Genomic DNA, 14715 nt, shown 5'->3' with positions numbered 1-14715 from the left:
ACTGACCTATATTCACAACCTAAATGTTAATATTTGGTCTATGAAAGTGTATTCCCCCCCCCCCCGCCCCCCCAACAGTCTTTTCTTTTCATTTCCTTGCGTTTCTCTTAGCTGCACTGCTTCCAGTAAACGTATGTGGATGTTCGATTTATTATTATTATTATTTTTTTTGTCCAATCAGATTTCAGCTCTTGCTGTCACGTCTATCTAATCTGCCCAGGGCCTTCTGAATCAGTCGTGATAGCTGATGTAACTTAAACCATTAGCATTGGAACTGTTTCTTTAACCAATTAGATTTCAAATTTGGCTCAGATGGTCAGCTAGCTGGCCCACAATAATGTCAGCGGTTTTCCATCCTCTGATTTGTCACAGCAATCAAGCCAAGTTTGACTAGCAAAACACATCTGTAGCGATCTGCACATATTAATACATTTAATCATCAACACCTCTGGTGAGTATGCCGTATTCTATTGACGTTTTTTGTTTTTGTCATGCTATTAGATAGAACTCGATTATGAACTGCCCCAGTGGGACAATTGTGTGATGTTAAATTGTAATTTTGTATAGCATTGATGGTTTGGTGGTGGTATTAAAAGAAAGTGGATTAAATCCCCACTGAAGGCCCATAAACCACATGCACGGCTGGCCACTGTCTGGATTCTATCATATGAGTCATTTGTAAGTGGACACAAGCTACCTGTGAACACTTCTTTTTCATTATTGGTATTATATCGGAGTTATATTAAGACATTGTTTCAAAAGTGGCTGGCTGCTCGGCTCCTCTTTTTCTGCCAGAGATTTAAAAATAGAAACGCTCATTGCTCTCTGGATGTACTTACCCTCCAGGAAGTGTGCAGCAGCATCGGTCTGTGATTGGCTACAAGTTGTGACGTGGCGTCACCTACACTGCCTCCTATTGGCTGGCACCTGTGGGCCACTGTGAGGGAAAGCTTTGATGACAGCAGCCAGCAGCCCAGAGGAGTTGCTCAAAACTGGAAGGACACGGCTCGGTGGGAGCGATAAAGCAGCGGGCGGGCGGGCAGGAGACATGACATAGCCCCGGCGTCGAGCTCGGAGCTGGCTGCTTCGTGTTCCGACCTCTCTGTTTCACAGCCAACCGGAACAATGGTAGCGTGGCCGGGAAAAAAAGAAGAGGAAAATGGGGGCCAAGGACAGGAGAGGGTTCGACAAAGGCACGCCACACATACTTTAAAATAACACTGAAATCACGTTAATGTCGTGTTAAGTCTGCCTTCATTTAAACTGCCGTCGAATAAATCCACCTTTGGCTTAAATGCATAAATATAAAATATGCCCTTTTGGTATAATTGATTAAAATGAGCCTGTTATTTGAAATTTAAAAGAAAATGCATAAAATAATAATAAAAAAAAAAAGAATATCCGCTGAAGAAACTACTGTAGTGTGAAATATTTGAAATCTATTCAAGCAACATTAGGAGACAGCACCTCATGGTGTTCAAAGTGTAGAAGTCTTATTTTGACTAGAAATAAGACATATTCATGGTAAGATTTTTAATTATTGCAGTGCATTCACTATAGTCCAGTGCTTCCCAATCTTTATTGTGTGAAGCACCTATTTTACATAAAACTAAATGTCACAAAAAGTAGGAATACTGAAGTAAGGATCTCTTCTCAATTTACGCACACATTGACTTGTGAAATCTGGTTTAATTGAACACAAAACTGATATAATCGCAGGAGGTCAAGGCTTATTCTGTTGTATGTATGCCAACAGGTGGATATACAATTTTACTGTACCTTCTAATGAGCATTTAATTGTTCTGATGGTCACTATACGTCACTGGCGTAGATAGATAAACAAGGATGCATTGGTAATAAATATTTTTTGAAGTGAAATTGGATTATTTAGGATTAGTGAAGTGTGGGGACCTTCAAATCTCGCTTGTGGTTTCAAAACTGCAAATTCCCCCTTAAGTATGAAAGTAAAAATGAAGTTTTGTGATCAGTTATATAAAATATCTGTTTTAATAACTGCAGATTAGACAAAGAAACTTCTGCACACAAAGTAGTTTTCCTGTTTTATTAACTTGCATAGTGCTCGTAATGTAAAGTAAAAAAAAATAAAATCACTGGACACACTATCAAAACGTGTTTGCGTAGCCGAATTAGCTACTGATAACTGAGAAAATATAAATAGCCTGTATGTGTTTTTATTTCGACTGGCACAAAACACCACTTATTTGCCACAAATCAGTCTTGTAGCTGACAACTGAGAAATCCAAACTAGGCCATAGATGGGGAATATCTTTCTTCTCAGAATCTGTTGCATCATTGTTCTTAATGCTTCCTGGTTCACATTCTTCCATGTCACTGTTGTCCCTGTTTTTTTGCCGCCCCCCCCCCCCCCCCCCCCCCTTCCTTATATGTAAATCCACAAGATCTCAATCAATCAGTCATTTGAGATCTCAACCTGATTATCTTTTTTTTTTTTCTTCTTTTTGGAGGTTGAAAAAAGTGAGGAGCTTTTTTTTTGACAAAGTAAGTAGAAAGTACAGACATCTGTATTCAAATAGGGACTAAAAGTAAAAAGTTATCTGTAAAATAAATAAAGTACAGATCTACTCAAGTAGAGTAACGAAGTAATTGTACTTTCCTATATAACATTCACGAAACGAATAAGCCCTGGCTGTAATTCCTATTGTATGTGTGGGGGGGATTACTAAATGTTCTCATTGATTGTTTTATTATAAAGGCATAATCATAAAAGCTTTAATTTTCAAAATACTTCTCTGTAATTATTTGGTCTCTATTGTATTCCTTCTTGCCTGTCCAGTAGATGCAAACGCTAAGGTTCTGTGCACGATCAAGATTTATCCTCTTGATGGCAGGCCAACACAGTTAATCTAGTGTGGATGCACGTTAGATGCAAAGATTGCACGACAACCACGCATCAGCGCTCTAGCACACATGCCGAGGGATTAGAATTTGGGTTAAGCATTTGTATTCATCTCTCACGTGACAAAAGACAAAGCCATTGTTGCTATTGCAAATTGTGGTAGCGTGGTTTTTCCACTTACTGCATTTTGTTCAATCAGAAAGACAAATTTAAGTGATTTAAAATAGCTTTCTGGATGTCCACATTTCATAACTACTTGTACGCTCCAGTGGATGTCTTCTCATGGTGCTTAAGGTGTGGCTGCCTGGAGGGAACATCTAAGGAAAGAACACTGTGTCCTCCTCAGTTCAGGGTGTCTTCAGCATCACTGAGCATCATGATGTTGGGCGGAGGAAAAAATGAGTGTGAAGGTTCTTCTGAGCTTTTGAGGAAGTTACTAAACACTTTCTCTTCACTTTTTGCTAATGTTTATTCATTGCCTATTTCACATTTTTGTTGAGTTTAAATTCTAAAATGTTTTTTTTTTTAGTAATCATTCAGGTAGGATTAAATAACAAAAGGTAATAAACCACCACATTTAAATTATGTGTTTTGACAGAAAAGTCAAAGTGAATTAGGATCTAAATGTTCAGCCCCACCGCTTCCCCGCTTATATGCTCATACACACGCACTGCTGCGACATACCTCTGTCACCCTGTTCCTCCCTAGCCAATGAAATGAGTGCAATGCAATTTTAGCTGTGTACGTCACTCTGTTGCCCCTCCTCTGCGCCTAATGATGCGTGCGTGTCGGTTTGTGTGATTTTTGCCAGTGTGTATGTAGTGTGTTCTTGCACATCTATGCGTCTGCATACCTGATAGGATCAATCAGGACTCCCCTACATTGTCTTTCTGTCTGTCCCTACCGCCATCTTTTGCACCTTTTCAGGTTCCGTCACCTTCGCCCGTCCTCACACTTTCGCACGTTTACCAGCAAAGGATTGTTGGAGCTCAACATTTTGCCTTCATGGAGGATTACCACAAACCTGACCAACAGACAGTGCAGGCGTTGAGGAACATCGCCAATCGCCTCAGGATCAACTCCATCAAGGCGACGACGGCGGCTGGCACAGGGTGAGTGGATTCTTCACATTTGAATGTATAAACACCTGTGCTTCTACAGTGTTCAAGCACAATGTCATGAAATCTTTGCCAGCTTGATATTTTGCCAAAGGCAACATTCACTCCAATGTATGTGCTGTATATACATTTTGGACACACCGAGGTGAATTTGATGCGAAGGGCCTGAAAAAGACCATGTCCTGCCTTTGTTCTACTCCTTCACTGACACAATCTTCTCAATCCCAGATGTTCTCTCATATTCTCTCTTTACTAAAAAAAAATATTCAGCATAGCATTTGCAACGACTAATCCTTCTTGACTGCATATTTTACACTATTAAATATACTTGCTTTTGCAGTATAGTGCACAATATACAGTACATGCATGTATACAAAGGATTGCTTAAAAATACGCCGGATAGAACTATAAGAGTAAATGCACAAAATATTTACAGTAGATTTTCTCATTTTTTCAGTTTCATTATTTTTTAAACAGTATTACAAAATTACATTTCAAAATTAAGAAAACCTCTTCCATTGATTTATTTAATGATACACTCTATATAAAAAGCTACATTTGACATTCCGTTTTTTCATGATAGCACTGAAGGAAAGAAAACACTTGACCTTTTATTGCAAAGGGCCAAGCATAACACCTAACAAAGAAAAAAACTGAACAAAGCTTTACTTGACCATAAATAGTCTACCTGCTATTTACAGTTTGTACAGTTCCTCTATCAAGTTATTCCACAAGCAATACAATACTCAAATCGAGTTTTTGTACTGCAAATACACATGCATTATGCATGACTATAGTGTGCCAGACATATAGTACAATGTAGTATACAGCCCTCAAGACGCCATTAGGCTTGATGGTGGTCTTTGTGTCAAAACAGCAGTTCGTCTTTAAGCATTTACATTCTAGTTTCATTTTTCCTTAATCCACATATTAGACACTCAAATAATTATTAAAAGGCCTACACTGTCAAATCACCTGTTTTCCTTGTTTGTAATTAATTCATATCAAGTTAATACGAATAGACAGTGCAGTTACAATGAAACTCTTCATCTGGTTTCTATGCCACTTATTGCATATAACTTAATATGCACCATGTTTTAATGGGAACCTGAATTTCTTGTTTGAGCATCTTTGTAAGATTTTTGGCGAGTCCATCGCATGCTTGTGCACTTGTGACACCAGGATGAAAGCCGCCCTCTCTCCTCCTTTCTCCCCCCAGACACCCCACATCATGCTGCAATGTGGCGGAAATCATGTCTGTGCTTTTCTTCCACACCATGAAGTACCGCCCCGAGGATCCACGAAACTTCCACAGCGATCGCTTCCTTATGTCCAAGGTGCGAGCCTGGCGGTCCAACGGAGGACAATTTACAAATAAGATCCAATACTGATTTCCCTATTTTCTCTATCCTAGGCTCAATCTGCGCCTGCCTTGTACTCCATGTGGGTTGAAACAGGATTCCTAAAGGAGAGCGAGTTGCTCAGTATGTGCCAGGTTGACTCTTCACTGGAGGGCCACCTTGTCCCTGTAAGGAGACATCAAGTGCTCCAGAACTCAGCCAACCGGCCACAAATTAATATACAGTGTATAGAAAGTCGACACGCCCCTTTTCAAATGCCAGATCTTTTGTGATTAAAAAAAATTAAACCAAGATAAATCATTTAAAAAATTATTTCCACCATTAATGCGACTTGTAACCTCTACAACGGAATGGATTTTTTCTTTATCTTTGAGAGTAATTACAAATAAACAACTGAGATAATCTGGTTGCACAAGTCTCCACACCCTCTTTTTAACTAAAATGTGGCTGTTTTCAGAATTAACCATTCACATTCAAACTCATGTTAAATAGGAGTCGGCACCCAATTGCCACCATTTAAAGTGCCTCTGATTAACCCTAAATAAAGATGTTATAGTAGGGTTTTCCTGACATTTTGTTTTGCTTTCAAACAGAAGCAAGCAGGTTTTGTGCATTGATAGACTGCCACAAAATCTCGTGGGGGGGAATTATGAACAGTTTGAAATAACCTGCCAGAAAGCCAAAAAAAAAGTAGGAAAAGCCTCTCGAAAATATGAAAACAAAATCATAAGAGTTGTACAAGTTATAGATCACATTAATGGTGGATTTTTATTTCCTCTTGGTAACATTTTTTATACCACAAAAACCTGGCATCTGAACAGGGGTGTGTAGACATTTTGTATCAAATGGATTTGTGTGATGTTTCATTTCAGAAGCAGCAATTTGTGGATGTAACCACTGGCTATTTGGGACAGGGGCTCGGTGTGGCCTGTGGAATGGCATACACAGGGAAATACTTTGACAAAGCCAGGTAATCCCTCACAAGCATCAACAGCTACATTAAAAAAAAAAAAAAATCGAAATCTTCAGATTTGTGCAGACGTGCACACACAAGATAAATGCTTTAATGTGGTCTATATCATGCCTTCTTAGGAGCAATTTTAGGATAGTCCACACAGTTGACGTGCGCTGTGGCTACATGCTCTGCTCTCCTGATTTTTCTGCTCTAATAATCACAAACCCAGCAGTCGCATCTCACATCTTTGCCTAGCAGATTTCCTCTCTGAAAAAACCCTGACTTTGTTCTTTCAACCATGGATTTATCCACAGTTGATTGTTCTAATTTATTGTCGCAAACCAATTCCAAGTCATTACTCATTTTACTTTTGTAACTGCATGGAAAATTGTTCTCCAAATACAATTATGAGAGTTTGAGAAAAAATGGAAAACAAATTTGAGGTGCAGGGGTGAAATTCAACAGCAACACCTTCAGAAGCCTCACGAAGCTTTTATAATGCCTGGCTTAGCAAGTGTGCTGTCAGATCAGGAATCAATCTAACTGGAAAAGTGTCAGATAGCATTTTCACGCTTCATGCACACAAGCGCACGCACACTAATGGTGCAACTCTTCTCCGCTGCAGCTACCGTGTTTACTGCCTGTTGGGGGATGGCGAAATGTCAGAGGGCTCTGTGTGGGAAGCCATGTCGTTCGCTTCTTACTACCAGCTTGACAACATAGTGGCCATCATGGACATCAACCGCCTGAGCCAAAGTGACTCTGCGCCTCTGCAGCATCATGCCGAGAAATACCAGAGACGCTGTGAAGCTTTCGGGTAATACTGTACAAGCCTGCTCAACCATACTTCAGATGAGCTGTAGTAATTGTAAAGTATACGTAACGGTTATTTAATAAAGTTAGAGTGTAAATCCCCAGTATAGATGCCAATAAGTATGCGAAAAGGCTACTTTATCAAATGTATGTCAAATGCACATATGTTTTTTTTAGTTTTTTTAGCATAAGCCAATCATATAATGAGGAAGCATATTCAGTTAAACTTCACACCTTACTGTAGGGCAGTAGAGCTACAGTATGTGATTACTCCGAGCCAATAACCATTGAATTTAATTAAAAAACTATACTGTACTGGAGTCGCCAATGGAGTTGCTAATGTAAAAAAGTAATTTACTTGTGATTACAATTCATTATTTCCAGGTCCTGTGAAGGGTTAGGCTTACAGGACATACTTCTGTATATTTCCTCGAATACATTTAGTATATCTGTGACCATTCTATAAAGCAAACTATAAGCCGATGTAATTAATACTTTTTACAATTATTCTCAAGGCATTGAATTGATCGAAACTGGACTGTTGTGGTTGTCTAAGAAGACATTTCGCTTCTCATCCGAACAGGCTTGATCAGTTCATTCACATAGGTTAGATAGGGTAGCGCTAGCCTGAGTGTTGGTGTACAGTATTCTAGAGAGGGAAGACAGGTGGTTTGAAAGAGTAGTGTAGTATGTATATGTACTGTATATGTAAATGTGAAAGAAAAAAAAAAAGAAGAAGCCATGAATCTTTTTTTGCGGCAGATCAAAACATCTGCCTTCTACTGAGTCACAATGTAATTCTTTTGTGTGCATATGTATTCGTCTTTGTATACTTTTGATAACCAAATTCCTCATGTGAAGTACTGTGTGTGTGTGTGTGTGTGTGTGTCTCTGTCTGTGTGTGTAATGTGTATACAGCTGGCATGCCATCATTGTGGATGGACACAGTGTGGAGGAGCTGTGCAAGGCTCTGAGCCAGCCACGCCATCAGCCCACCGCTATCATTGCCAAAACCATCAAGGGCAAAGGCATTCCAGGTAACTATCAGTCACTGAAAATATCTAGTAAAGCCCTGTCTGTAACATCTATCTAATGCAACGATGTAATGTTGTTTGTGTCTTAAGCTGCAGAAGATAAGATTGGCTGGCACTCCAAAACTCTGCCTAAAGACATGGCCGAAATGGTCATGAAGGATTTGCAGAGTCGGATCGTGAACACCAGCAAGCACCTGTACCCCCCTACTCCCGTGGAGGACTCACCCCCAGTGAGCCTGAGGAACATCCGCATGGCCAGCGCACCCACCTACAAACCTGGAGAAAAGGTTGTTCTCACACAGTCTGCGGAGACCACACAAGGCAGATACCTGTAATACTGGCATGACTTCCTCTCACAGGTTGCCACGCGTAAGGCCTATGGGATGGCGATCACCAAGTTAGGCCGCTACAACGAGCGCATTGTAGCTCTTGACGGAGACACAAACAACCTCACTTACTCAGAGATCTTCAAGAATGAGCATCCCAATCGTTTTGTGGAGTGCTACATTGCCCAGCAGAATATGGTAGGATGTCTCAGGAACCTCCACTGTTAAGATCAATTACGGTCACCAATGTATATTATGACAACATGACACAGTTTCCAGTTTTTCATTAACTTCATCATTCGGTTTTGTTGCCTCGTAATGAACTACCACTTAAGTTACCAAACAAGGTTCCTCGATTGGTCAACTATTCTCTTTTTTTTAAAACTTTTTTTGTGAATGAATGGTTTTGTTTGAATCATCTATGATTATACATTTGACAGCTGGTCAAATGTGGTAGTAAATTATATATGAGTTGTCAGCCTATTATGTAAGGGCGGGTAAAGACACGTCCCATTTGCTTTATTGTGGTCACTGTCGGCAGCACCAGTGATCAGATTCATCCTCAACATGCGTCATTATGAGCTCATTAATATTATTATGACGATGATCATTGTAGAAGAACAGCTATTTAAATGGCATTGCTGTTGTGTCGCCAAGTGCAGACGACTCCAATCTAGGTCAGGCGTGTGTGTGTGATGGTAAGCAGTCACGGCAAGTGAAATATTAATTAGATGGGAGGGAGGAGCCATCTGGCTGATGCAAAGTCAAACATTGAAGATCTGGTAAGATGCATATAATAACCTTTAAATTATTGCTAAGAGTAATTGGTATTTGATTAAAACTGTTGTTAAATACTGTTGTTACAAACATTTAACTCCTAAAATCATACAAATCTCAGATCAGCTTAAAGTATTGTATTATTGTGTAGCAATTTAGAGCTTAGGTTGATATTTGTATGTATTATTTATCTAACTCACCACCCCCGAAATGTATATATTAATACATATTACATTTTTTTTTTTTTTTGCTTAAGTAGCTTAAAAGGTAATCATTATTATTATTATTACCAATCACATTGTTCCTCTTCCTTACAGTGACTGGGTGCTGTCCATTTATGGGGCGCCATTTGTAAAAGCGGCTCGTGTTGAATTTAACAGCAATATTTGGGCATATTTAGCTTCAAACAATGTTTCAAAAATTGGTGTGAATTTTTGAGAGTCACTTTTTCGGACATTTGTTTGTCAAGTTACAAATCTCAAAATGTACACCTAAACGTTAATTTTAAATCGAAATATTTCGAGTGAAACTATATATTTAGCTACTATGCGAATTCAAACTGCCGATAACCAGAGCTACCAAAATAAAAGCTTGAGGAAGTAAGAGTGTTATAGTGTTAAATCACAAGTAAAGTTAGTTTTTCCGTTTTTTTTAAACCTTGTTAGAAGCTAAATGTGAAAATATGCTGCTATTGTTTTTGCGTGAGCCGCTTTAAAAATGGCACCCCACATCCATTTAGTTTAGCAGTTACTGTATGTTACCATTAGAGCGTCTGCCTCACAGTTCTGAGGACTCCGGTTTCCTACCACATCACCAAAAACATGCATGGTAGGTTGATTGAAGTATCTAAATTGCCCGTAGGTGTGAATATGAGTGCGAATGGTTGTTTGTTTCTATGTGCCCTGCGATTGGCTGGCAACCAGTTCAGGGTGTACCCCGCCTCATGCCCAATGATAGCTGGGATAGGCTCCAGCACTCCCGCGACGCTTGTCGAGGATAAGCGGCTCAGAAAATGGATGGATGGATGGATGGATGGATGTTACCAATATGTTATCAATAATGGTTCCTTACTCTATAAAGAATATTTTCCCTCTTATTTATCTTGAAAACAAATATGATATCAGTGTGTTTCAAAATCGTTTTAATGATATTAAATATGAATTGAGACAAACTATTCTTTTTAACTAAACTCCTAAAAACAAGGTAAACGTAGCTTGATTCTGGCGCTGGAATGGATTAATTCTAATTCCATTTATTTTATCTTCGTCTTTATATTTCGGTTCGCAAACATTTTCGGTTTGCGAAAAGATACTTGGAATGAATTAAAGTTTGTGAACCGAGGTTCCACTGTACTGTTTTTGTCTGTCAAATGATTTTGCCCCAAAGTCACAGTATATATCCTTTCCTTTCCTAGGTTAGTGTTGCCATGGGATGTACCGCTCGTGAGAGGAACGTTGTGTTTGCCAGCACCCTGGCATCCTTTTTCACACGTGCCTATGACCAGCTCCGCATGGCAGCCATATTAGATAGCAACATCAATCTATGTGGCTCCCACTGCGGCCTGTCCACTGGTTAGTAAGAAGTCCCAACCTCTCAAAGAAAATAACCCTCATGAACTTTCATTTCTTTAAATCTGAGCACCTCACTCCTCTTGATTTTTGTGTGAGTGCCGTTCTCGTAGTTTTCTCCTTCATCCTCTAATCCTGTCCAATTCCCCACTAGTCCTCACTCCTCCCCTCTTCTCCCTTCCTGTCTGCCCTGGAAGCTGTCGGCAAGGAACCTAGTGTTCCTCTTTTAGCGCAGGTACACCTCATGCATGCAACGTCGAGTATGTCTCCTGCATGCAGCTTCTCACCTGCCCAGACTATAACGTGTAGGATTATCTGCCGTATTCACACAATTATCACAGAGTTTAATGGATATATTACAGGAGAGGAAGGGCCCTCCTTGATGGGGTTGGAGGACATGGCTATGTTCAGGGCCCTCCCTAGAACAACCATCTTCTATCCCAGCGATGCAGTTTCTGCAGAGAAAGCTGTGGAACTGGCTGCATCCACAAAGGTAAAACGAATGTGCTTTGCATAAAAATAGTTATAGTTTTTTTTTCGTTTTTTTTTTGGGGTGGGGGGGAGGGGAAATACATTTATTTGGCTGTCCTTCTGTTCTGCTTCCCAAAGGGTGTTTGCTATATCCGAACCAGCCGCCAAGACAACGCTGTCATCTACAACAGCAATGAAGATTTCCATGTTGGACAGGCTAAGGTAGGAATTTCTCCACTGACGCTGATGTGCCGGTTTTATGGGTGTACAGTAAATTAGCATGCGTGCTTCCCTTTTGCCAGGTGGTGTACCAGAGCAAAGAGGATCAGGTGACTGTGGTGGCTGCTGGAGTGACTCTGCATGAAGCGCTGGCTGCAGCTGAACACCTAAAGAAAGGTAATGTCAAACGAGAATTTACAGTGAGTACGATCTTTCATCGAACTGAACATATCATCTCGTATATGAGGTGCGCTGTATCATGCCGAGAGCTGCTTCTTATATCGCAACCTTCTAATGTAGAGTGGATGAGTGGTTAGCATATCTGCCTCACATTTCTAATGTTCAGAGATTGAATCTCAGCTCTGGTCTTCCTGTGGGGAGTTTGAATGTTCTCCAAAAACATGTTAGGTTCATTGAAGTGAGTGTGTGAGTGTGAATAGTCGTTTGTCTAAATGTGCACTGCGATTGGCCGGTGACCAGTTCAGGGTGTACCTTGTCTCCCGCCCAAAGTCAGGATAGGCTCCAGCTCACCTACGACCTTAGTGAGGATAAGCACTATTGAAATGGGATGGATGGATAATGTAGAATAAGGTAGCCAACATATAATAACAGGCAGTAGTATGATCACAGTAATACAAATAAATATTAAAATAAATACCTTTCTGACAGACTTTTTTTTTCCTATACTAATGTAACTATTGTTGTGTACAGTCAGTTTTTATCTGGCATTTGTGAGTCTAAAAACTTGGAATTTAAAGAAATAAAAAAAATGTTTTTGCTTATCCTTCCTTGATCTTGCAGAGAGGATATATGTGCGGGTTATCGACCCGTTCACAATCAAACCTCTTGACGCCAAGACCATCATTGACCACACGCGTGCCACCAGGGGAAGAATCCTCACTGTGGAGGACCATTACTATGAAGGTAGGTAATGTTGCTGGTAATATTTTGCATATTGCATGACAGCGACCAGGCTTTCAGCAAAAAGCATCTCGATGTGGATACATCTGTGCAGCTGGTGTGTTTTTGTGTTGGACCGCATCATCATGTGTGTTGTGGTGGCACGTTCTCATTGGCTTAAAGAAAAAAAGGACACAATGCGGTGGAGTTTGCTTATTGGGTGGCTCTAGAGCGCCCTCATTGCAGACAAGGTATCATGGAGCTTTTCCAAAATGTGGAAGTCAACTAGGCAGTGCGCTGTCACATTGCCTTAACTGAGCATGTGCCCGTGGGGTACTTTGTGACCTAGATAGCACAGGCAGCCATGCCCTTGGTCTGCCAAGGCAGTGGGGATGGGTGATGGCACAGACGTGACTGGACAATACATACTGGCTCGTCTATTAATTTTACATCCAAGCCAAGTAGACCACACAAAAAAAAAAAAAAACCCAAATGAATGCAATTTAAAAAAAAATATTTGTAATAGAATAATAATTCATGATTATTCTTTAATTTCATAATCGTAGTCATAACTAATGAATCAAGTAAAATAATAACATTAAATATAGTAAAATATATAATACAGTAACTCAATTAGTTTTCTTATTTAATGAGAACATTACAAAATACAATGAATCAATACATTTCAACTAACCAATTTTAGAGGAATAAACAGCAAACTTTATGGCAGGAGTCTTGAAATTGAGGACTTTTAATAATATAAATGCTTGGTGGGCCGGGGTAAAGACCGGAGCGGGCCACATGTGCACCCCCCCCCCCCGACATTTCTTTTATGTGATATATTTTTGTCTCACAGGTGGCCTGGGGGAGTCCGTGTGCTCGGCAGTCGTCAACGAGAGTGGCTTCAATCTCCATCGTCTAGCTGTGTCGCACGTGCCGCGGAGCGGCAAACCGCAAGAGCTTCTCAAGATCTATGGCATCGACCGTGATGCCATCACCCAGGCCGTACGCAAGATGCTCAGCACCTCCACCAACGCCAAGTAAATCCCTTCCCTTGGCCCACCCTTTTTCTCACCAAACCTATCAACAGTCAAGTGAGTCACATGACACCCAGCTCTCTCCTTTTCTTCCCTGTGAATCCCCGTAAGTGTTTCAAGTATTGTGATTTTGTGATTTTCTCTTCTTCCAAGCACCCATCACACCAAAAACAAACAGTAATACAACACACCCACACGCACGTGCACACACACGCACACACACGCACGCACGTGCACACACTAATATACATATCCCATCTTGTCCAAGTGTGGCCATCAGCAACACACACTTTTTACATGTTCAACAAAAATACATTGTGATGCTTCCACATGTTTTTGAAATGCTTTTTTAGTCACATCATTAAGTCATGTTTTTATATATTATTCCAAATGTAGCTCTTGATACCAGGTGGGTGGTTAGTATTAAAGTAGTCATGACGACAGTGTCAGAACGAAACAAGGTGTGAGTTGTTGTGTGTAGTAGTGGAGAAAAAAATACAAAAAACAAGTGTAGATTGGTTAAATTGTTGCATTAAAAAAAACCCAGGTCATACCCTTAGATGATTCAAATGTTGAATTGGTTCTTCTCAGCATTGTGTTTTGTTGTTTTCACCTCCCATTCGCACCATACATCAGCCATACACTTGGACCGCACTACCGCACCAGCAGTGTACGTAATGACATGGCCATTGACTTTGTGTTTTTATATAAGGTGGGGAGGCTCCTCCCCTCCTGATGCAAAAGTTTGATTGTCACTGTGCAGGTAGAGTTAAGTCTGACTTGTGAACCTAAGAACTGTTACTTGAAGTTTTGTAAGTACCATTCTTTCATGTAATAAAGCCCTCTACATTTGACTCTTAGTGTTTTACTTTTTGTTAGTTCTGCCAAGGAGGTTATGGGACTTTACAAGAATTTTGGGGCCAAAACAGTAAACATCCTGATGGATTGGAATGAATTGGAGAGCAAATAGTAGATAATAGAGAGATATAATAATCGAAGTAAACAGAATTATTTTATACAACTACAGAATTTTAAATAAACAATGTTCCTATAAAGTGAAGCTCGTAAAAGTTGAACTGAGGCAACTGGACTCTTCTTGTTTCTTGAAGATGTTTCACATTTAATCCAAAGGCTGGTAGGTCTCAATTACATTTTTTCAGATTATCACGACCTGAATGACTGAGAATTTACACAGAATTTAAGTAAATCTCATTTTTACCACATTAAGCGATAACTTCAGCCGAGTGAGGCATGCAAA

At 40.1% G+C, this 14715-nt stretch overlaps 1 protein-coding gene across 3 annotated transcripts; it reads left to right on the top strand.

Annotated features, from left to right (window-relative positions):
* The first annotated feature begins 957 nt into the window (after positions 1-957).
* Positions 958-14311, top strand: tkta (transketolase a). Of its 3 annotated transcripts, XM_061785871.1 has the most exons (16): positions 959-1128; positions 2487-2520; positions 3806-3990; positions 5216-5333; positions 5411-5524; positions 6230-6327; positions 6938-7129; positions 8044-8162; positions 8250-8446; positions 8519-8683; positions 10677-10833; positions 11193-11323; positions 11440-11523; positions 11604-11697; positions 12322-12444; positions 13277-14311. In XM_061785871.1, the coding sequence occupies exons 3-16, from the start codon at positions 3884-3886 to the stop codon at positions 13462-13464; spliced, it is 1887 nt and encodes a 628-aa protein (XP_061641855.1). In that variant the 5' UTR covers positions 959-1128; positions 2487-2520; positions 3806-3883; the 3' UTR covers positions 13465-14311. The 3 variants fall into 3 exon arrangements, with proteins under 3 accessions (XP_061641852.1, XP_061641855.1, XP_061641854.1); XM_061785868.1 differs by lacking the exon at positions 2487-2520 and having other exon boundaries at positions 958-1128; XM_061785870.1 differs by lacking the exon at positions 2487-2520 and having other exon boundaries at positions 959-1193.
* Positions 14312-14715: the final 404 nt, after the last annotated feature.

Source organism: Phyllopteryx taeniolatus, chromosome 9, assembly GCF_024500385.1.
Source record: "Phyllopteryx taeniolatus isolate TA_2022b chromosome 9, UOR_Ptae_1.2, whole genome shotgun sequence".
Classification (NCBI taxonomy): Eukaryota; Metazoa; Chordata; class Actinopteri; order Syngnathiformes; family Syngnathidae; genus Phyllopteryx; species Phyllopteryx taeniolatus.
The sequence above is the reverse complement of the archived record's forward strand: the minus strand, read 5'-3'. Positions and strand labels throughout refer to the sequence as shown.